Below are 23,713 nucleotides of genomic sequence, written 5' to 3' on the forward strand. Positions count from 1 at the left end.
GGAGAGACAGACAGACTTCGCATGCGCCCGACGGGGATTCACCCGGCACGCCCACCATGGGGCGACGCTCTGCCCACCAGGGGGCGATGCTCTGCCCATCCTGGGCGTCGCCATGTTGCGACCAGAGCCACTCTAGCGCCTGAGGCAGAGGCCACAGAGCCATCCCCAGCGCCCGGGCCATTTTTGCTCCAATGGAGCCTTGGCTGCGGGAGGGGAAGAGAGAGACAGAGAGGAAGGCGCGGCGGAGGGGTGGAGAAGCAAATGGGCGCTTCTCCTGTGTGCCCTGGCCGGGAATCGAACCCGGGTCCTCCGCACGCTAGGCCGACGCTCTACCGCTGAGCCAACCGGCCAGGGCAAGATGGAAGAGTTTTTAAGAGTTGGGGTGAGCTAGTGAAAAAGTACTGGAAAGCATTAAGGGAAGGCTGGTCAACGTGATGAGGCCATCTGCGACTACACAAGACATCAGATTGTTCCATAAAGTTTTGAAAATCAATTTTCAACCTGATTACTATTTTAAAAAATCCAACTAATTCTATACTGTGGTGACTCTGAGACAATGACTTAGATTCACAGGTGCAAATGTGGTCCAAAAAACTTTGCTTTAAAATCTCAGTTGTTGACTTTTCCTTTCTTTAAGTTGTTTTCTTACATAGTATCTTTTAAAGATGAAAGATAATTAGAAATTATGTTAGTTTAACTGTATCAAAGGCTTTAGAATTATTATTTTTAGTTATTGATTTTAGAGAGAGAGAGACATCAGTTTGTTGTTTTACTTATTTATGCATTTGTTGGTTGATTCTTGTATGTGCCCTGACCAGGGATCAAACCTCACAGCCTTTGTGTATGAGGATAATGCTCTAACCAACTGAGCTGCCCAGCTAAGGCAAAAGCTTTAGAATTACTAAAATAGCACTAATGACAAGCTGGAGTTTTTCTCATAGTTTTATAAGCTTCAATGCCATCTACAGGCCCTGGCCAGTTGGCTCAGTATTAGAGCGTTGGCAGACATGTGGATGTCCTGGGTTCGATTCTTGGTCAGAGCACACAGGAGAAGTGCCCATCTGCGTATCAATCCCTCCCCCTCTCACTTTTCTCTCTCTCACTCTCTCTCTTTTCCTCCCCTCCTGTAGCCATGGCTTGATTGGAGCGAGTTGGCCCCCAGCACTGAAGATGGCTCCATGGCCTCCACCTCAGGCTCTAAAATATGTCTCCTGTTGCAATGGAGCAAGGGCCCCAGATGGGCAGAGCATTGTCCCCTAGTGGGTTTGCCAGGTAGATTCCAGTCCTGATGCATACAGGAGTCTGTCTCTGCCTCCCCTCCTCTCACTAAAAAAAAAAAAAAAAAAAAAAATGGTGTTTACACATTCTGGTGCAGTAAGCACCATTTTTTTTTTTTCATTCCCTAAAACTTGGTCTAAAACTATATACAAAGAGTAAAACATTATGTTTTACTACTGCAGAAATGACATAAAAGTGACAGAACAATTAACCTGCTATTTGGGCTCTTTCAACCCTACTATACTTTTTATTTTATTTCATTTTATTTTTATTTTATTTTTCTTCTCTAAATAGTTTCCTTTCTAGATTGTTATTCTAAACAAAAAAGCAACGACTTTTCAGAGTTTAGCTTTTTACTTTGGTATACAGCCCCATGAAATTTTTTTAAAGGAAGTTGCTTACAATGTTAACATAAGCATGCAAGTTTGTCAATTAATGGTGAAAGTTATTTTGGGGATAAAGACTATTCTGACTATCCCAAGTGTTATAAGATTCAGGAGCTCTGTTGTCAACAGACTCTGAAGAGAAACAGATACTTTATTTTTGTCATAGCTAACTGCTTTATTCCTGAGAAGCCAACATCTTTTCCTTATTTCAGGGAACATACATTTAGCATATAAGATCTTTTCTAAACACACACGAAGGAAAGGTGGCCAACTACCCTTTTATAGAATACTGGGTTACTAGAAAAGTAAATTATTATAATATTATTAACCAATGTTACCCCAATAAATTTAAGTTAAAAAGAATATATAGCAGGCCTGACTAGGCGGTGGTGCAGTGGATGGAGTGATAGACTGGGGCGCAGAAGACCCAGGTTTGAAACCCTGAGGTCGCTGGCTTGAGTGCGGGCTCACTAGCTTGAGCAGAGGGTCACTGACTTGAGGCTGGAATCATAGACATGACCCCATGGTCACTGGTTTGACCCCAAAGGTTGCTGGCTTGAAGCCCAAGGTTGCTGGCTTGAGCAAGGGGTCACTCACTCTGCTGTAGCCTGCTGTCAAGGCACATATGAGAAAGCATTCAATAAACAAACAATCAACGAACAACTAAGATGTCGCAATAAAGAACTGATGCTTCTCATCTCTCTCCCTTCCTGTCTATCTGTTCCTATCTGTCCGTCTCTCTGACTCTCTCTGTCTCTGTAAAAAAAAAAAAGAAAAAAAAAAGAAAAAAAAATATATATGAGATATATATATATATATATATATATATATGGCAGGTATTTGGTACTCATTTTTAGTTCTATTTCTTTAAACAAATAGTGTGAGTATATCTTATTTTTAACTTTATATTTTAGCATATTTTATATTTTTACTTGCTCTTTCTGAAAGTGTTCACTGCTGATTTTATATGTAGGTTCAATTTGAAGCATAATACAAGTATATAGAAAGCAATGCAACTGGGGAAGACCTTCAGATGTGCTTTGTTGAAACGATTCAAAGTGGAGTCCAGCCTCAGTAGGGAAGAATGTTGTGATTCTGAGGAGTGGCTTCTGAGACAGCACTACATGAAAATGGTCTGCATATGCCATAAACTTACCATCACTGATACAGTTTGAAATCTTTATTGAAGGAAACAACAGAACTTGGATGCAATGAAAAAAGAGAAACAATATAGAGGCAACAACCTCAAACTAGAGGAGAACTAAACAATTAAGAAAACTTGTATTCTTTATGCTTGCTAGAGTCTATTAGTAGGGAGAAAGCATCAATTCTATTAATCTCTTTTCTACAATACATATTCCAAAGAACAATTAGTATAAAAATAGTCACTCCTTATGAAGAGATATTATGAAATTTGATTTTTGAGAGTATTTTCTCATTATTTGTTCCCTGAAAAATACATTGAGGTGGAAAAAAATATAAATCTGGTTGGATAAGCAGTGCTGACTGTTTCCAAAGAAGCAATATTCTTACAACTGGGTTTGATAAAATTTATTGTTCTGGGGTCAGCGTAGCATAATGCTTATGCTCATGGTTTCTAGGTAAAGACTATCTTGGCTTAAATCTTGGTTCTAATTCTTACTATCTATATACAACCTTAGAAAAATTTCTCAGCCTTTTTGGGGCTTAGTTTCTTTATTATTTATAATAGCAATGATGATAGTACTGTCTCATAAGATATTGGGGCAGCACATGCCTTAATATATGTGATAACTGGAGTATTGGTGCTAGGAATATTAGAAGCAATCAATAAACATTAACTATCTTAGGTACTAGTTGTGACCAGATTCTTTTAAGTTTGTATGTCCTATGTGATTTTCCCCCTCATTTATTTACCAAGGTCTGAAAATTTTACATATTAGTATTTACATCAATATGTAAGTATAATATATTTACAATTTAAAAATTAGACAATCATTTTAAATCCATAGTTTGATATTTTACATTTGATTAAGAGATCTCTAATTATAATGTGTTGAGCTTTACATGATTGAATGAACACAAGATGTTAAAAATTTCTATTTATAATTACCTTCTGTGTAAGAAAATACCAGAATAAATACTGTGCCATGTGCTTCTAATTCTCTTTTGCTATTTGTCTTGATAAATAGCAAAAACTGGAGCTCAGTCTTTCAGAAGAATTTTCTTGCTGCCAAGATTTCATTTTCAGCTGAAATAATATATCAATTTTCTTCAAAGAAGGACCAGTAACCATGACAAACAAAAGACTACATAATTTAACTTACATGTAGAATCTAAAAAAAATCCTAAACAAACACAAAAGAAAACAGAAAGAGACATAGATAAAAACAAACGAATGGTTTTGTGTGTGAGGAATGGGCGAAAAAAAAGAAGAGGAATAAGAGGTACAAACTTCCAGTGATAAAATAAATAAGCCGTGGGGATGTAATGTGCAGCACTGGAATGTAGTCAATAATATTATAAATGACTTTGTATGGTGACCGATGGTTACAGAAATTACAGTGATCACATCATAAGGTATATAAATGTGGAATCACTATGTTGTACGCTGGAAACTTATATAATATTGCATGTGAACTATACTTTAATTAAAATAATGTTTTGAAGAATACATGCATAAAGATAACCTATCACCCATGATTATTCAGTATATTATAATTTTTATGTTATTGTTTTCAATAATTGTCCATAACTTCAAGAGAAGTTCTGATACATAAGAATTTTTCTGATGATTACACCATAGTTATCTAGCAGTGATCTCATGTCTATTCATATATGTATATATATATATATATATACGTTTAAACAGCATACAGGTGACATAAGATTTCCATTTCAATTCAATACATACCTCTGTTTTGCTATAGCAGTATTCAACACAGTGTCGTTTTGCTTACTGCTTTCTTGTACCTTCAGAGTCTCTTCTAGATACTGAACTGAAAGTCATAAAATTTGTAGAAGAAAATATATTTAAGACTATTAACTCTTTCAAACATTTGGGACTGCCAATAAAATAAAAATCTAACATTTCATTTTTTGTGTGACAGAGACAGAGAAACAGAGAGGGGGACAGAGAGAGGGACAGACAGATAGGAAGGGAGAGAGATGAGAAGCATCAATTCTTCATTGTGGCATCTTAGTTGTTCATTGGTTGATTTCTCATATGTGCCTTGAATGGGGGGCTACAGCAGAGCAAGTGACACCTTGCTCAAGCCAGTGTCCTTGAACTCAAGCCAGCAACAATGGGGTCATGTCTATGATCCCATGCTCAAGCCAGTGACCCTGCGCTCAAGCTGATGAGCCTGTGCTCAAGACAGATGAGCCCATTCTCAAATTGGTGACCTTGGGGTTTGGAACCTGGCTCCTCTGTGTCCCAAGCTGATGATCTAGCCACTGCACCACCACCTGCTCAAGCTAAAATTCTTTTTGTAAAAAAAATTAATTTATAAAATTAACTTTAACATGGTGACATTGATCAATAAGAGTACATAGTGTTCAGGTAAAAATTTCTGTAGCATTTGAACTGTTGATTATGTTGTATACCGATCACCCAAAGTAAAAAAAACAACAACAACAAAAAACAAACCTTAACATGTAAAGACATATGCACCCCTATGTTCATTGCAGCTTTATTCATAGTGGCCAAGACATGAAAACAACCAAAGTGTTCCTCAATAGAGAATTGGATAAAGAAGATGTGGTACATATATACAATGGAATACTACTCAGCCATAAGAAATGATGACATAGTGACATTTATGACAACATGGATGGACATTGAGAACATTACACTGAGTGAAATAAGTAAATCAGAAAAAGCTAAGAACTGTATGATTTCACATACAGGTTGGATATAAAACTGAAACTCATGAATATAAATAAAAGTATAGTGGCTACTAGAGAGAAGGCGATGTGGGGGAGTGGGATGGGGAGGGGAGAAGGGTGCAAGGAAGAACAAATATAAAGTGATGGATTGAAAGAATCCATGTAGTTAAAAGGCCATATTACACAAAGCAATATACAAATTAAATGCAATCCTTATCAAAACCCCAATGTCATTTTTTAAAGAAATAGAACAAAAAATTACCAGGTTTATATGGAACCATAAAAAACTCTGAGTTGCCAAAGCAAGCCTGAGGAAAAAGAATGAAGCCAGAAGTATCACACTGCCTGACTTCAAATTATACTACAGAACCATGATAATCAAAACAGCATGGTATTGGCAGAAAAACAGACATTCATCATGGAACAGAATCAAGAGCCCAGAAATAAAACCACATATATATGGGCAAAGGAGCCCAAAACATACAATGGAGAAAAGAAAGCCTCTTCAATAAATGGTGCTGGGAAAAGTGGAATTACAAAAGAATGAAACCTGACTACAGTTTATCCCCCTGTACAAAAATTAATTCAAAATAAATCAAAGGCTTAAATACAAGACATGAAACAATAAATTACATAGAAGAAAACCGGTACTAAGCTCATGGACCTTGGCCATAGAGAACAATTTGTGAATTTGACCCCAAAGGCAAGGAAAGTAATGGCAAACATAAATGAATGGGACTATATCAAACTAAAAAGCTTATGCACAGCAAAGAAACTGACAACAAAATGGACAGGCAGCCAACTAAATGGTGGATGATATTTGAAACAACAGTTTTGATAAGGGGTTAATATCTAAAATATATAAAATTCCTTAAATGCAATTTATTCATTCCTTTGTATTAATTGAGAAATGAATTATAAATTTTCATTTGCTTGTAACATCTTAAAGTATTTAACTTTTACTGATTATAGATATTTTATTTCATTTTGTGTGTATGTGTGTGTGTGTGTGAGAGAGAGGGACAGATAAAGATAAACAGACAGAAAGAGAGAGAGATGAGAAGCATCAATTCTTCATTGTGGCACTTTAGTTGTTTGTTGATTGCTTTCTCATATGTGCCTTGACCAGGGGCTATAGCCAAGCCAGGGACATGTTGCTCAAGCCAGAGACCTTGGGCTCAAGCCAACGACCTTGGGCTTAAAGCCAGTGACCTTTGGGCTCAAGCCAATGACCATGAGGGAATGTCTATGATCCCATGTTCAAGCCAGTGACCTTGGGGTTTTGAACCTGGGTACTCTGCATCTCAGTTCAACACTCTATTATTCCACAGCCTGAATTCATAACTAGTGCTTTAATAATTTTAAGTTTTCACATCTGACTGATGGCATTCTAAGCAATTAGTAAATCTGGAAAGTCAGAAAATAATGACCTAAGTTACCTTTGACACAAATACCTTTGAAATAGCACACATCCAATCAATTACAAAGTGTTTATTTTATAACTATGATGCTTATATCTGTTTTCTTCTTCACAATACTATAACTTTCCTCCTATTCAGGTTTTTATTATTATTATTATTATTATTATTTGTATTTTTCTGAAGTTGTAAACGGGGAGGCAGTCAGACAGACTCCCACATGTGCCCGACCAGGATCCACCTGGCATGCCCACCAGGGGGCAATGATCTGCCCATCTGGGGTGTCGCTCTGTTGCAACCAGAGCCATCCTAGCTCCTGAGGCAGAGGCCACAGAGCCATCCTCAGTGCCCGGGCCATCTTTGCTCCAATGGAGCCTTGGCTGTGGGAGGGGAAGAGAGAGACAGAGAGGAAGGGGAGAAGGAGGGGTGGAGAAGCAGATGGGCGCTTCTCCTGTGTGCCCTGGCCAGGAATCAAACCCTGGACTCCTGCACACCAGGCCAATGCTCTACCACTGAGCCAACCGGCCAGGGCCAGTTTTTATTATTTTTGTATTGAGCTATTATAATCTATAAACTTTTTATCTCTAGTTTTTACTTGTCAACATTCTCCTCTAAATGACTCGAGTTAACAGCTTCAATGCACAGCTTGAATAATGCTACCCTTTCAACCATCTTCAGCAACTATCAATAGTTTATATGCTAAAATTCAAACTCATTAAAATGAAAACATTGCAAAATTATACAAATTTTCTTAACAGTTCTATTTCTAACTATCTTCAAATATGAAACCTTTAACCCACACCATTTCACATGGATGTGCTCTGTTTTATTTGGAAGAATCTGGCACTCCAGACGGCATAACCTGAATTTTCAGATAAAGAGTGAATGGAATGTTCTTAGCTTGAATTTATTTTCATCTAAATGGTCTACGGTTACTTCTAAGGTATTTTGGAAACTTCACACAAATTGTAGAGAAAATTTGTCTGCCTGCCTGCTTTATCAAGATTTGATCCCAGTCCAGTTAATTACAAAGTCATGTAATTAGTTGTTGAACAAAGGATTTCAATTTGGTTAAGTGCAGAAACCTCTCACCACGACTTTAAGTTCTCTGGACCATATTACTCTCACTTGAGTCCTAAATGTGTTACTGGACTCATGGGAATAAAATAAATATTGCTGCATCACTCCCTCACTTAAAATACAAAAGTTGAGTATTTTTCTTATGATAATTCAATGAAACCAAAAGAAAGTGTTATCACTAACTTTCTATCCCCTCAAACTTGCAGTCTTCCATATTTGTTCTATAAACTGAGTTATTCCATATTTTAAACATATTATTCTACAGTGGATGCTGCCAGTCACTGATTTGATGTTAGTTTAATATGAACTTACTACTTTTCTATTTCATGGAAAATGTGTGTGTCACAGCCATTGAGTTGATTCCTACTCTTGGCAACCCTATGATGTCCAGAGTGTCCTGTCCTTAAAATGAGAAGCCAAACATTATACGAAGTGAAATAAGTAAATCAGAAAAAAACAGGAACTGCATTATTCCATACGTAGGTGGGACATAAAAGTGAAACTAAGAGACATTGATAAGAGTGTGGTGGTTATGGGGGGAGGGAGGAAAGGGAGAGGGAAAGGGGGAGGGGGAGGGGCACAATGAAAACTAGATAGAAGGTGACAGAGGACAATCTGACTTTGGGTGATGGGTATACAACATAATTGAAAGACAAGATAACCTGGACTTGTTGATCTTTGAATATATGTAACCTGATTTATTGATGTCGCCCCATTAAAAAAATAAAATTATAAAAAAAATAAAAAAAAAATAAAATGAGAAGCCAGATAATCGATCTAAGTCCTAAGGTATCATTAAATAAGTAAGCCATGCTTGACTAAAACTATTACCTCAAAATGTTCTTGTTTGTTTACAGAACTTCCCCTTTTTTTTCTGTCACTTGTTTATTCACCCCTGGTTCATTTGTGCTATGGCTATAATATCCAGGAAGAGCTCTCCTCTAATTGATAATGCACAGATAAGATTTGCTTATTTGACACAGGGAAATACTTCTGTTGGTTTAACTCAACTACTTCTCTGTTCTCTCTTTTTTATTAAGATAAAATTTGCTAATAGTATATTGGGATATTTCACCAGTTTATTTTATTCATAAGTGAGTATTCTACACTTAAATTATATTAGTGTGTTTTGATGACTTTATCAAGATGTGTTAATCAAAATAATATGTGCAGTCACTACAGAACAACTTGGTCCTCAAAATAAAAGTCTATTTATTTAACAATAATTTTAAAATCGGCTGTAACTGCACAACATTATAGAGGAGTATCCATTAGAATCCTAAGCTATATTTTATTTATTATTATTATTTTTTCTTAAGTGAGAAGCAGGGAGGCAGAGAGACATATGCTTTGCCCATTTGGGGCCATTTCTCTGTTGTGACCGGAGCTATTTTAGCACCTGAGGTAGAGGCCATGGAGCCTGGGCCAACTTGCACAGTGGAGCCTTGGCTGCAGGAGGGGAAGAAAGAGATAGAGAGGGAAAGAGGGAAGAGTGGAGAAGTGATGGTCACTTCTCCTGTGTGCCCTGACCAGGAACTGAACTCAGAACATCCACATGCTGGGCTGATGCTCTACTACTGAGCCAACTAGCCAGGGCCTATATTCTATTTTGATATTACTGCCTATGTCTGTCATATTCAAATATAGCTTCTTTATTTCTTTTTTCTTCTTTTTTTAATTGGTTTCCCTATTCATTGATTTTTAGAGACAGGAAGAAAGAGGAAGAAAGACACACACAGAGAGATAAACATCAATTTGCTGTTCCACTAATTCATGCCGTCATTGGTCAATTTCTTTCTTTCTTTCTTTCTTTCTTTCTTTCTTTCTTTCTTTCTTTCTTTCTTTCTTTCTTTCTTTCTTTCTTTCTCTCTCTCTCTCTCTCTCTCTCTCTCTCTTTCTTTCTTTCTTTCTTTCTTTCTTTCTTTCTTTCTTTCTTTCTTTATATTTTTTTACAGAGACAGAGAAAGAGAGTCAGAGAGAGGGATAAATAGGGACAGACAGACAGAAACAGAGAGAGATGAGAAGCATCAATCATTAGTTTTTCGTTGTGACACCTTCGTTGTTCATTGATTGCTTTCTCATATGTGCCTTGACCGTGGGGCTATAGCAGACTGAGTAACCCTTTGCTTGAGCCAGCGACCTTAGGTACAAGCTGGTGAGCTTTGCTCAAACCAGATAAGCCCGCGCTTAATCTGACGATCTCGGGGTCTCCAACCTGGGTCCTTCCGCATCCCAGTCCAACGCTCTATCCACTGTGCCACTTTATTTCTTGACTATAATTCTTTCCTCTTTTAATTATTTTCTTTTTTAAACAACTAATACATAAATTTATTTGTTTCTTCTAGCAAAAACATAAATACAAATATATGCATATACATGTATATATATGGTGAAAAAAACTCCCAGTCATGGTCCTTCTACTATCACTTCTTTCAGCAAAGAAAATTACTGTTAATCACTTCACTTTTTGGTTGTTTTCAAATTATTATGTGCTTGTGTGTAAATTCTCTTTATTTCTACTATCTTCCATAGTAACAGATTATTGCTTGCTTTCATATAAATATTTGTTTCCACATGAGCAGATTATTGTATGTATTTTTTATTTATTTGTGTAAATTTACTTGTATGTGTATATATATGTATTTTAAGAAATAAGTTTAATAATTTCATACATCAAAGGTATATGAGTACCTATTTCTCACATTTTAATCCAAACTTTTTGTTATTTATCTGTCATTTTAAGGAGACTACTATATTATATACTAAATATATACACCATAGGTACACACATGCTTATAATTTTTATTACTAGGCTGATTTATCTTATTTTTATTGCTATTATACTAGTACTATAATATAAAGTTATTTGTAGCCTTATAGACTATTTTGAGACCTGGAAAGGCTAGATATCTACCTCTCTTGCTAATGTATTTTCATATATATTTTGTAAATCTTATAAATTTTTACTTTTATGTATACTTTATAATAAACTTACTTATAAAATACACTTATGTTGGTATCAAGTAAACCTTACGTGAATTTAGAGTAGTATCATATTCACAATATTGTTCTTCCCACAAAGGCACATTTAATATATACTCAATTCATTATTGCTCTTTGTTGCCTTTTAATAAAGTATTATAATCTCTTTCATAAAAGCCATAAATATTATTAGGTGTATATACTTGTTTAATCAAAAATATTGAGTAAGGATCTATAATGTGTTAATATAATGTTCAAAAGGAAAGGTTAAAATGTAGAGCAAATACAGAACAGAGATCTGTTCTAATGAAGCCAATAACCTAGTGGAAGAGACAATATTGAGTAAATAACCACACAAGTCATTATGCAGATGAGACTGAAAGATGCTATAAATGAATAGTACATAAGATATTGTAATAGAGAAATTTGGTCTAATCACAAGATAATATTAATTACTCTGTATTTACTGATTACTCTAGCATATAGTTACCTACAAAAGTAGAGGGAAGGATGCCTCAGGAAAAAGAAATAGTCTACACTTATGCTGTGTAACAGGAAAAAATCAGAAACGAAGTTACAGTTTATACTAATCTGTCCAAAAAGTCCAGATTTGTGCTTGTTGTCCCAGAATAATTATTAATACCAGCTTCTCTCATTCTTAAAATTATCCATTTATATGCTGTTATATGGTGACTATAACCATGAGTCAGTCAGTCATTCCATGAACTAAAAGACAACAACTGTGATAGGCATAGAGAATGAGAAAGTTATGTAGTACTAGCTAAGGTAGAGAGCCATGGACCAAGTAAGGAAAGACCTTATAAACCATGCTAAGAAATTTTAAATATATCAAATTTAGAGTATTAAGAAGCTAACAGTAAAAGAATGGGTGAGTTTATAAATTTTATATTTTGAAGAGGTTACTCTAAAAATTGATTTGAAGAGGTCAAAGATGAATATAATTAGATCACTTTTAGGCTTCTAGAGTAGACTCTAGAGAAAGAGAAAGAGAAATAGCAAAAGAGAGAACGGGTTTGTTTATTGTCTTGTTTTAGATGGGTTGTAAAGCAAATATAGAAAAGTGTAGTAATTCACTAAGTTGAGGTCACAGATGACTCCGAGGTTTATTTCACTAGACATCAAGGGCCAAGAAAGACAATAATATTAAAGTATTTGATTTTTTTTTTCTTGATGTTAGAAGGATCAGGGTTGAGAAGTTATGGTTTGTTTGGAAATGTGTGCTAGGCATTTTTTTAAGCACTCTAAGAAGAAAAGTCAATAAGAGGCTTAAAATATTGACCTAGATATTGCTTGTTCACACAGAACTCACTGGAATATTATAAAACTCTCTTAACTTTGTATCCGGCTTCCTTAAAGTTTTTTTTTTTTCCAGTGTATTTTCTTGTAATGTCTGGATAAAAAGCATACCATCTGTGGATTATTTCAGTGTTTAGCTTTTAATATTTATGCTATGTCCCTTAATAGATTTTCTTGCATTATTGTTTTTCTTTAGCTAAGACATCCAAAGAAATGTCGAATAATAAGAGTTACATTAATCACCCTTGTCTTCCTGATTCTGTTGAAAATGATTCTAATTTTTCACTGCGAAATATATTTCCTGAAGTTTCTCATAAATACTCTTAATCAAGTTAATACATGTTTTCTTTTAGTTTTAGTTATTTTTTGTTCTATATTGACAAATCTCTTGATAAATGTCCAAACCCATGCCTGATTTTAACCAGAATTTGGTCATCATGTAGTATTCTTTTTGTACAGTAGTATATTATGTTACCTTTTTTATGAAGGATTTCTGCTTCTATGATTGTTAGGGATATTGACTTAAAATGTTTTCCTGAGAATGTAGATAATTTGGAATAATGCTATGGTCATCTTATTGATTTAGGTGAGAATCTTCCATCTTTTGCTAGCTACTAATCAGTTTATCTAGTGGGTCAATTTTTGTTATTAAAATATTTTAAAGTTCACCCTTAAAAATTATGTCAAATATCTACTTGAATGTACATTTTTGATTAGTTTATTTTTCTACAGAATATAGTTATTTTATTCAATTTCTCTACATTGTTTTGAGTCTCTATCATCCTATGTGTCTTTGCAGAAAATCATAAATTTAAACAGGTTATTTTGTTTATTAAAAATTCAATATTCTAAAATAATTCACTTTAGATTAAAATTGCTTTAGACTTAGGTCTTTTGTATAAATTTATATTCTGTGTTTTGAGTACTTGTTTTCTCTGCCTTATAAATCTTAATTATTGCCTGATCTGTGGTGGCGCAGAAGATAAAGTGTTGACCTGAAATGCTGAGGTCACTGGTTTGAAACCCTAGGCTTTCCTGGTCAAGGCACCTATAGAAGTTGATGCTTCCTGCTCTTCTCCCCTTTCCCTCTTCTCGTCTCTAAAATGAATAAATTAAAAAAAAATCTTATTTATCTTACTTTCTATATTTGAAGACATTTTCTTCCACTTCTGGTTTGCCTAGTATTAAGTATTTAATGGACTTATTCTTTTAAAATAATGGATTTATTATTTTTAAATAATAATAAGACATACTGAGTTCAGTTGTATAGACTCAGTCTTATATCTTGATCACTTTGTTTCATTTTTGATGAATACATGCCCACTAATCTTTCTAGTTTTTCTTTCCTTGATTAAATTCTCTCTTTAAAATCATTTAATTTGGTATCCTAACAGTTAATTTTTAATTGTCCCACCAATACATTCTATAAATATTTTCATGTTTTATTTACATCTCAGAGTTGGTGTATCTAATGTCAATAACAAATATGATAAAATATAGAATGTTGCTATAATTTTTTTTCTTTTTTTAAATCAAAACATCCAGCCATCCACTGATTTCTTTGATAAGATCATATGGGCCAATACTATTATTGAAAAATTTTAAATGTAATTGGTAAAATTCTTTTTTAATTTATTTTTATTTTTTTATTTTTTATTTTTATTTATTCATTTTAGAGAGGAGAGAGAGGGAGAGAGAAAGAGAGAGAGGAGAGAGAGACAGGGGGGAGGAGCTGGAAGCATCAACTCCCATATGTCCCTTGACCAGGCAAGCCCAGGGTTTCAAACCAGCGACCTCAGCATTTCCAGGTCGACGCTTTATCCACTGCGCCACCACAGGTCAGGCGTAAAATTATTCTTATATAATTTAAATAACAAATGAGAATAAAATAGCTTGAGGAAATCCTTAGATAAATTTGGAATGCTTTTAAAAACTATATTCTAGTAATTTAGAACAAATTAATTACATAACTATAAAAAATACTTACCCTTAGCTATCATAAATGCAGCTACAGCCAGAAAAATTAAATAAAGGAGGGCAAATATCACTGCAGCAAGACACCATGGAGACTCTGTCCACAAAGAGAGAAAAATGGACTATTAAAAACAGTCAGTGGAAACAAAATTCAGGAGTTAGAATAAGAAAAAATTTTGGTCAGGAATATTCAACCCACTTGAATTGGACCGAAATCTAAGCTTATGGGAGCAACACATTGTGGGAAAACACTTTATCCTAGCCTGTGAGGGGAACGCTGACAATTATTTTGCAGATCTGGCTACAATCAAGGAAGATATAAATATTTTTATATTTGAATGGGTTGCTTGTGAACTAACAAGTGGTTCTATAAAGAAATCTTTTAAATACTACACAAGAGCACCTCAGAAATCTTACTAAGAATTTATCACCCTACACAAATTTTTAAAAAATGATTTCTTCCATCCTGTTGCAGAATTATGTAAAAATAAAGCTCCTATATTACCATATTTCCTTATGTATAAGACGCACTTTTTTTTTCAAAAAATTTAGGGTTTAAAAACTGGGTGCGTGTAGATTTTTTACTTGCATTTCCCTCTCTTTCATGCTTGTTTTTGCACTCATTGTTGAAGACAGTGATTCATTAGCAGACACAGATGAGGACAAGCTAATGGATGGGAGTTTTGAGAGTGATGAGGAGTTGTATGAATTTTATGATGAATAAAACTTGAGTTCAATAACTTTATGCAATACATGCAACACATTTTTTTTTCCAAATTTCGGGTCCCCAAATTAAGGTGCGTCTTATACATGGGGAAATACCGTAGTTATTGGCTCAGACAAATATTCTGTGATACTGTTGATAAAAGTCAATTTACCATGCAATATCTCACAAGCTCCATGTTGTTTTTAGAAATATGAAGGTATTAAAGAAACATCTTTTGTAAGATTAAAATATCAAACTAGGGAAATTATATGGAAACAGTCTTTGTTATATGGCTATATGACATATCATGCTAAGCCACTGTGTCCATCAGTGGTTCATTGTTCATTCTTATTTGTTCTTATACTTTAGGTCAGTATGACCAGTTATCAATAAATAGTATTGCTATAAGAGGTGGATTTTGATTCAGAGATTAGTCCAGAAGTATTTGTTGTTATGATTAAAATATTTAAGCAAAAAACAAAAAATGAAATACAGAGTTTTAAATGGTTTTTACCTTTTATCTTCAAAATCCTAGTTATTCTTTTCTTCTGAATGTCTGAAGAACATTGTATTCTGACTTCTGAATATGTTATACTTTCCTCACTAAACTCTAGAAAATATATTAGATAAATGTATGCAATAGCTATAATTAATATTTATATATATACAAGATACACAAATATACTATTAAAACTATGCTAGAAATAAACAAAAATTGTCCTGTTTTATACATATAAGAAAACTTTAAAATTGGGTCAATCATGTAGCTGCTTTATAAAATGTAGCAATTTAAAAAAAATTCTTATTTCTTCATTTATAAAATAGGAATAACAATCACATTCATTCGTTAGATATACTGTGAAGTTTAAGTTAACGTATGTAAAGTCAATAGCATGGTGTTTGAAACAATAACCATCAATAAGTTGTTTCTGTTGTACTAATAATAGCAGAGTGAAATAGTCATTGTCAAAATACAATGGCCAGTAGCATCAGATGTAACATTGGTTGCAGAAGCAAGAAAAATTATTTTAAATGCCCATTTTCACTTCTTGCATAGTTGAATTTAATCTTAATTAAAGGAGCATACAAAAAATAATCTAATTCTCATTAGGTAGAAAATTCTCATGGCAATTTAGTGCATGTACTCTTCCAGTGAAAGTGAAGCAGAAGTCACAGCCACCATGTCAATGACATTTTTTCAAAAAATGTTAAATCTAAGCCCATTGTAAGTATTTGCACACCAAAAGATGATTGTCTGAAGTTTAAATCTTCTTTAATTTATGAATGGAAATCTTTAATTTGTTCATAAAAATAAAATATTTTCAGCTCCTAAAAGCATCTGGCCATGAACATTGTCATTTATAATATTATTTTCTCATCAAATAAAGGGATTACTTAGTAATAATAGCAGTATCTGATTTTACCTGTGTTTAGTTCATGAAGTTCCTCTGGCAAAGGATGAAGGTAGAGATGGGAGCTGGACAGTGCGGGCGTCTTTGGTTCCATAGTTTAAACTTGATTGCATGGATCAGGTAGTGAACAGAGGGCCAGAATGAGACAGGATCAAGGAAGCAGATCTCTTAATATTACAACATCAGACAGGATGTTAACTCTGAGTTTAATATGTAATCTACTTTTTCCACTTAAGAAAATAAAAGGCAATCTAACTTATTACCTATGGATTAAATATGTTAGTCTTCTATGTATAATGAAACACTTTTTTATTTCCAAAGTTATACTTTAAAATTATATTAACCATTATTTCTTCTCTATCTTGTTTTTTTTAAAACAATAAATAATGAAGACCGAAACATTTTAATGTAAATAAATGATACTTTTAAATAAGATTGTAACAAATAGTAATTCTTAGGTATATTTTTGTGGTTTAAATTATCCATGCCCATTTTAAATAATTAAAGCAATATTAGAACATATCCTATTGAAAATAAAAATGACATACAACCCTGTTCCCTTAATATAACCACTGTTAACATAATTATTTATACCTTTTCCTAATTGTTCAAATGACCAATCAATGTTTTCTTTAGAAAAGTAAAATTATCAATAATTAAGATGACATTTAATTATCAATAAATTAGATGAAAAAATTATAATAGATTCTTAAAATAAAACTTATATAATCATTAAATATAGATGAGAGAGTTCTGCAAGTTTCAGTATAATTTTTCATAATGTATTAAGTAGGAGACAGGTACAAGTTATTGCATAATATAATTTTATATATAATATTTCATAGGGAAAAAACTTGTTATGCATGTACTTGTAGTCTAATATGTGTCTAACTTAATATTTTATGATTCTAATGTAATAACATTTAAGTAATAACAGTAAATTTTACTTTACATATGTGGTTTTCTATTTTTACATTACTATTTTTGATGAAAGTAATTTATTATCATTAGGGATGAAAATATGCATATGTGCAATTTTATCTTCCCTCTACTCTGGGCTCTGAGATATATATACACTACAGTGACCACAAAAGTCCCTGCCTTCACCTTTGATCAATAGAAATAAACTTCAAAACAAAAGTATGTAATTTTTTTTTCTTTTTGTGACAGAGACAGAAAGACGGATAGACAGGGACAGACAGATAAGAAGGGAGAGAGACGAGAAGCACCAATTCCTCAGTGCAGCACCTTAGCTGTTCATCATTGCCTTCTCATATGTGCCTTGACCAGGGGGCAACAACAGACCGAGTGACCCCTTGCTCAAGCCAGCGACCTTGGGCTCAAGCTGGTGAGCCTTGCCCAAACCAGATGTACCCGCGGTCAAGCCGGTGACCTCGGGGTTTCGAACCTGGGTCCTCTTCATCCTAGTTCAACGCTCTGTCCACTGCGTTACCGCCTGGTCAGGCCAAAAGTATGTAATTTGACTGGGAGATCATAGAGTGTTCTTGGGTCTCATTATTTTTAAAGAGGGAAGTGATATTGATCAATTTAAGACACTAATAATTTTAATACACATGCATTAAATCCTAGAGTAAATGCTAAAGGGTAGACAGTAAAACTGCATAAATTTTACAGAAAAACATAAGTTGAACAAAATAAATAAATCCAAAAGAATCAAGAAAGGAGGGAGGAGAATCCAAGAATAGGTGATACAAATAAAAAGTACAAACTTATTATACTGACTAAAAATAAAATATATCAACAGTAAATGTGAACCTTCTAAATGCTCCAGTAAAAAAGATAAAAATTATCATGCAAGTTTCTTTTTTTAATTTAAATGTTATATGTTATTTACCAAAGTGATATCTAATAGACAAGGGTATGAAATGGTGGAAATAAAAAATTAAAATATGTAGTATAATGCAAATATATGAAATTAAAACAATCATAGGTCTTAATATCTGATAAAATATGGGTTAATATAAAATGTGGTATTTAAGGTAGGTTTATTAATAATAATAAAAGTTTCAATTCAATAATAATGTAATAAAATATTAATATAATTATTTAGTATAATGTTAATATATAGTGAGGATAGATAGCATATATGCAGAATGAGCAATAAACAAAACTCAGTCATTTGGAGAAATTTTAACAAAGCTCTGATACATCAACCAGACCAAAAAAATAGATATTTACTAACAGTAATTACCATTTATTTAGTATGTTCTTGGTGCTCTTTGTTTTTTTACAATAATGTATGCTTTTTTTAAATCTTAATTAATTAATTAGACTTCACAGATCTGTAGGTAGATGTTTCATTATCACTAAACTAGAAAGTCTTTATAATGAATTATACAGAGAACACATATACACATTTATGTCTTCACTCTTTCTAAAATGTGAAATGCTGCCTTTAGATATTTATATACGTTGCTTTGAGTTTAATTTTTTAAAACAATTTCTTTCTGTCTTTATGTACTGTGTTTTAAAGAGAAGATTAAAAAATGTCTTCCAATTAATTAATTCTCTATCTCTGTCTAAATAGATGTGAATATATTTAATATTTAATTTTTAATTGAATTTATTGAGGTGACATTGGTTAATAAAATTATAAAGGTTTCAGGTGTACAATTTTATAATACATCATCTGTATAGTGTATTGTATGTTTACCACCCTTTCCATCACCATTTCTCCCCACTACACTGTCTCCTACCTCTTCCCAACCCCATTTTCCTTTCATAATCTCTATACTATTGTCTGTTCTATTATTTTTTGTTTTTTTCTTCATCTCTTCACCTTTTTCACCCAGGTCCCCTATCCTTTCTCCTCTAATAGCTGTCAGTCTATTCCCTGTATCTATAAATCTGTTTGAACTGTCTTATGATCCAGCGATTCCACTTCTGGGATATATCTAAAGAAACCCAAAACACAATTCAAAAGAATATGCGCACTCCTATGTTCACTGCAGCATTATTTACAATAGCTAAGGTGTGGAAGCAGCTCAAGTACCCATCAGTAGATGGATTGATAAAAAAGTTGTGTACATATATTGACTAGAATACTACTTGGCTGTAAAAAAGAAGGAAATCTTACCTTTTGTGACAGCATAGATGGATCTGGAGAGGATTATGCTAAGTGAAATAAGCCAGTCAAGGAAAACCAGATACCTTATGACAGGGGTCGGGAACCTTTTTGGCTGAGAGAGCCATGAACGCCACATATTTTAAAATGTAATTTCGTGACAGCCATACAACAACCTGTGTAAATTACGCATCATCCAATAAAAATTTGGGGTTGTCCTGAAGGACAGCTGTGATTGGTTTCAGCCACCCGCAACTATGAACATGAGTGGTAGGAAATGAATGGATTGTAATACATGAGAATGTTTTATATTTTTAACATTATTTTTTTAATTAAAGATTTGTCTGCAAGCCAGATGCAGCTATCAAAAGAGCCACATCTGGCTCGCGAGCCATAGGTTCCTGACCCCTGCCTTATGAAATGTGTGTGTGTGTGTGTGTGTGTGTGTGTGTGTGTATTTTTTTTTTCCCCCCAGAGACAGAGAGAGAGAGTCAAAGAGCGGGATAGATAGGGACAGACAGACAGGAATGGAGGGAGATAAGAAGCATCAATCATTAGTTTTTCATTGCGCCACCTTAGTTGTTCATTGATTGCTTTCTCATATGTGTCTTGACCGTGGCCTACAGCAGACCAAGTAACCCCTTGCTCAAGCCAGCAACCTTGGGTCCAAGTTGGTGAGCTTTGCTCAAACCAGATGAGCCTACGACCCTGGAGATTTCAGGGTCTCAAACCTGGGTCCTCCGCATCCCAGTACAACGCTCTATCCACTGCGCCATCACCTGGTCGGGGCTATATGTATATATTGTAAGAAATTCTATTTAATATGATTTCAAATATACTTGATCACTTTAAAAAGTTTCTTGTTTTTTAAACACATTTCCAAATTTGTCATATTCATTTAAATATAATTAATATAGTTAATTTATATATAATGTGTCTGATTATAGCAGTAAAGTAGTCATGTGAATGTGTATTATGTCATTTTTGTTCCTACTGGTTCTTTCTCAAATTACTTGTTTACCTGTGGGTTTTTTTAGTGTGTTTGTTTCTGGCTCTGAGCTTCCTATTTTCCTCACTAACTTATTTATGAAAATTTATTGAGTCTGGGATGAAATGAGTTGTTCTAGAGAATATTTACATCTTCTTCTGATAGCTGGCAAAGAAGCATGACTAAAATTTAGACACTTTTAAAATAAAATCTTGGAAGAGTGGTGTCATCAATATGGAAACATAGGTCATTCCTGACTTTAGTTCACCTCAACGAAGACGAACTAGCAACTATTCATAGGCAAGACACCACTGTGAAAATCTTATAACATGTGTAAAGATGAAGCACCTTCTTGGACTATAGAGGACAAGAAATACTACTTGAGAAGGGTAAGAGGAATGCTTACATTCTGACCACAAAAAATGCGAAACATTACATTAATAGAATTAAAGAAAAAATCCTCTGATCATCTCAATGGATGCAGAAAAGGCACTGAACAAAATTCGGCATTGGTTCATGATAAAAGTTTTTTATAGATTAAGTATAGAAGGAACAAATTTCAACTATAATAAAGTTTGTATATAGCAAGCCCACATCTAATATCATGTTTAATAGTGAAAGTGTGAAAGCTTTTCTTTTAAGATCAGGAACAGGACAAAGGTGCTCACTATGTATACAATGTAATATTAGCCTTAAAGAAAAAGAAAACCCTGTGAATTGGGATGACATGGATAAAACTTGAGGACATTATGCTCAGTGGTGTAAATCAGACAGAGTAAGACAAATACTGTATAAACTCACGTATATGTGGAATCTTAAAAAACAAAACAAAAACCTTATAGAAACAGAGACCAGATTTGTTGCCAGAAGTAGGGTGTGGTGGTGAGGAAGCGGGTGAAGGTGGTCAAAAGGTACAAATATTCAGTTATAAGATAAATTCTGGGGATGTAATGTACAACATAATGAATCTAGTAAACAATACTGTATTATATAATAGAAAGTTGCTAAAAGAGTAGGTCTTGCCCTGGACGGTTGGCTCAGTGGTAGAGCGTCGGCCTGGCGTGCAGGAGTCCTGGGTTTGATCTCTGGCCAGGGCACACAGAAGAAGCGCCCATCTGCTTCTCCACCCCTCCCCCTCTCCTTCCTCTCTGTCTCTCTCTTCCCCTTCCGCAGCCAAGGCTCCATTGGAGTAAAGATGGCCCGGGCGCTGAGGATGGCTCTGTGGCCTCTGCCTCAGGCGCTAGGATGGCTCTGGATGCAATAGAGTGACGCCCCAGAGGGGCAGAGCATCGCCCCCTGGTGGGCATGCCGGGTGGATCTCGATCAGGCACATGCGGGAGTCTGTCTGACTATCTCCCCGTTTCCAGCTTTGGAAAAATGCAAAAAAAAAAAAAAAAAAAAAGAGTAGGTCTTAAAAGTCCTCATCATAAGGAACATAATTTGTATTGGTGTGTGGTGATGGATGTTCATTTATTTGTGGTGATCATTTTGCAATCTATACATATAGTATTAAATTATGTTTTATACTTAAATTTACACAATGTTATATATCAATTATAATTCAATAAAGTGGAAAAAACCCCAAATACAAAATATATATATATATTGACCTGGTGATCTTTTTTTCCAGAGAGGTTGTGTTAATAGAGCGTGAAAATTCACATGAAGCCTGGCTTTAGGGAAAGTATTTCAGGAAGAACATTTTCCTTTTGGTAATTGGAGGGAAGCTGATTTCATTTAAGTTTGCCCTTCTTTTAATACAGTAATTAGGGTTTCCAGATTTATAAAAATAAATGTCTCTTTGAAAATAAGAAGGTACTTCATCTGTGTCAACTAAATGGTCTTATGTTAAAAAATGATGTCAAAATTAATTGAACACAGGTGAAAGTTTATAGAAGTAGAAGAGTGCTTCTCAATCTTTTTTTTTTTTACTGAGAGTCAGAGAGAGGAATAGATAGGGACAGACAGACAGGAACAGAGAGAGATGAGAAGCATCAATCATTAGTTTTTCGTTGTGACACCTTAGTTGTTCATGGATTGCTTTCTCATATGTGCCTTGACCGTGGGCCTTCAGTAGACCGAGTAACCCCTTGCTCAAGCCAGCGACCTTGGGTCCAAGCTGGTGAGCTTTGCCCAAACCAGATGAGTCCGCACTCAAGCCGGGGACCTTGGGGTCTTGAACCTGGGTCCTCCGCATCCCAGTCCGATGCTCTATCCACTGTGCCACCTCCTGGTCAGGCAGCTTCTCAATCTTAATTGCTCTTCAGAATTCCCTGTGGTGCCTACCCAAAATTCAGATGCCCCAACACAGAAGCTGTGAGTCAATAAGTCAGAGGTGAGGGAGAGCAATCTGTTTCATAAGCCAGTGCGGTAGGCGATAGCCAGATAGGTGTTTTACTGATCACTCCTCAAGAAAGCTAGGGATAGAGAGAAGGGGATTGTCCAAAGTTTCATATAGAATGGTTAAACTTCATCCTTACTCTTTTGATGATTTTTTTGACACACGATTTTTTGGTTTTACTTAGTTCACACTAATTAAAATATTTTTGTGCTCAAGAGTGTATCTCTAACCACCACATTAGCTCTGCTAATGGTACATCAAATCCAGAGTACCAGAATTCTGCCAACCACTCCTCAGCCATATCTCAGGTCCCTTAGCTTTGACAGAAATGTAGTTTGACTTACTAAAATATGCTCTACAGAAACATTTAACATTATGCCTTTAGATTTTTAACTGATTTTTATGTCCACTCTTCCATTTCTTTTTTTTTGTTTTTGTTGAATAATGCCAATTGGAAGCATTTTCTGCCAAATTTTCAATATTAACATAAGCAAATTGTTTTCTATCCATACTACAACCAAAACCAGATAAAAATAAAAAATAGAAAGAATACAAATATAACACAAAGTTTATATATCTCAGCATAACTACAGTAAACACTTACTCATTGTAGACTGCTGCATGTATAAAAAAACATCAGTCCTAGCCAGGTAGCTTAGTTGGTTAGAATGTTGTCCTGATATGCCCAGTTTGTGAGAACATCCCAGATTTAACTGATGGAGTTTGGCAGTCTTCATAGTAGAAAAGTAAAGTTTACACAATCGTGTAAGTGGAGACCTATGGGCCAATTCAATGCACTAATGTTGCTTCTACATTTGAATGTATAGTAGGAATTGAGGTATTACACACTTGGATTTCTCCATCCCATCTGTGCCAGAG

General features: G+C 34.5%; 1 protein-coding gene across 2 annotated transcripts; it reads right to left on the reverse strand.

Moving 5' to 3' along the window:
• Positions 1–3,766: 3,766 nt before the first annotated feature.
• On the reverse strand, positions 3,767–19,607 carry LOC136320011 (uncharacterized). Of its 2 annotated transcripts, XM_066253161.1 has the most exons (6): positions 19,518–19,607; positions 16,433–16,522; positions 15,523–15,618; positions 14,316–14,399; positions 4,558–4,642; positions 3,767–3,894 (listed from the first exon to the last, which is right to left on the reverse strand). In XM_066253161.1, exons 2-6 carry the CDS (start codon positions 16,512–16,514, stop codon positions 3,891–3,893), a joined length of 351 nt encoding a protein of 116 aa, XP_066109258.1. In that variant the 5' UTR covers positions 16,515–16,522; positions 19,518–19,607; the 3' UTR covers positions 3,767–3,890. The 2 variants fall into 2 exon arrangements, with proteins under 2 accessions (XP_066109258.1, XP_066109257.1); XM_066253160.1 differs by lacking the exon at positions 19,518–19,607 and having other exon boundaries at positions 16,433–16,544.
• Between the last annotated feature and the right edge of the window lie 4,106 nt (positions 19,608–23,713).

The sequence above is a fragment of the Saccopteryx bilineata genome, chromosome 1, assembly GCF_036850765.1.
Source record: "Saccopteryx bilineata isolate mSacBil1 chromosome 1, mSacBil1_pri_phased_curated, whole genome shotgun sequence".
Classification (NCBI taxonomy): domain Eukaryota; kingdom Metazoa; phylum Chordata; class Mammalia; order Chiroptera; family Emballonuridae; genus Saccopteryx; species Saccopteryx bilineata.

Bases quoted from the DNA above. Each gene is read 5' to 3' on its own strand.
- LOC136320011 (XM_066253161.1), bottom strand. From the start codon at position 16,514: ATGGAACCAAAGACGCCCGCACTGTCCAGCTCCCATCTCTACCTTCAT. The intron at 15,619-16,432 runs GTAAAATCAGAT...TATATTTTCTAG, and splicing joins ACTTCATGAACTAAACACAG to AGTTTAGTGAGGAAAGTATA. The intron at 14,400-15,522 runs GTAAAAACCATT...CTTTGTGGACAG, and splicing joins TAGGATTTTGAAGATAAAAG to AGTCTCCATGGTGTCTTGCT.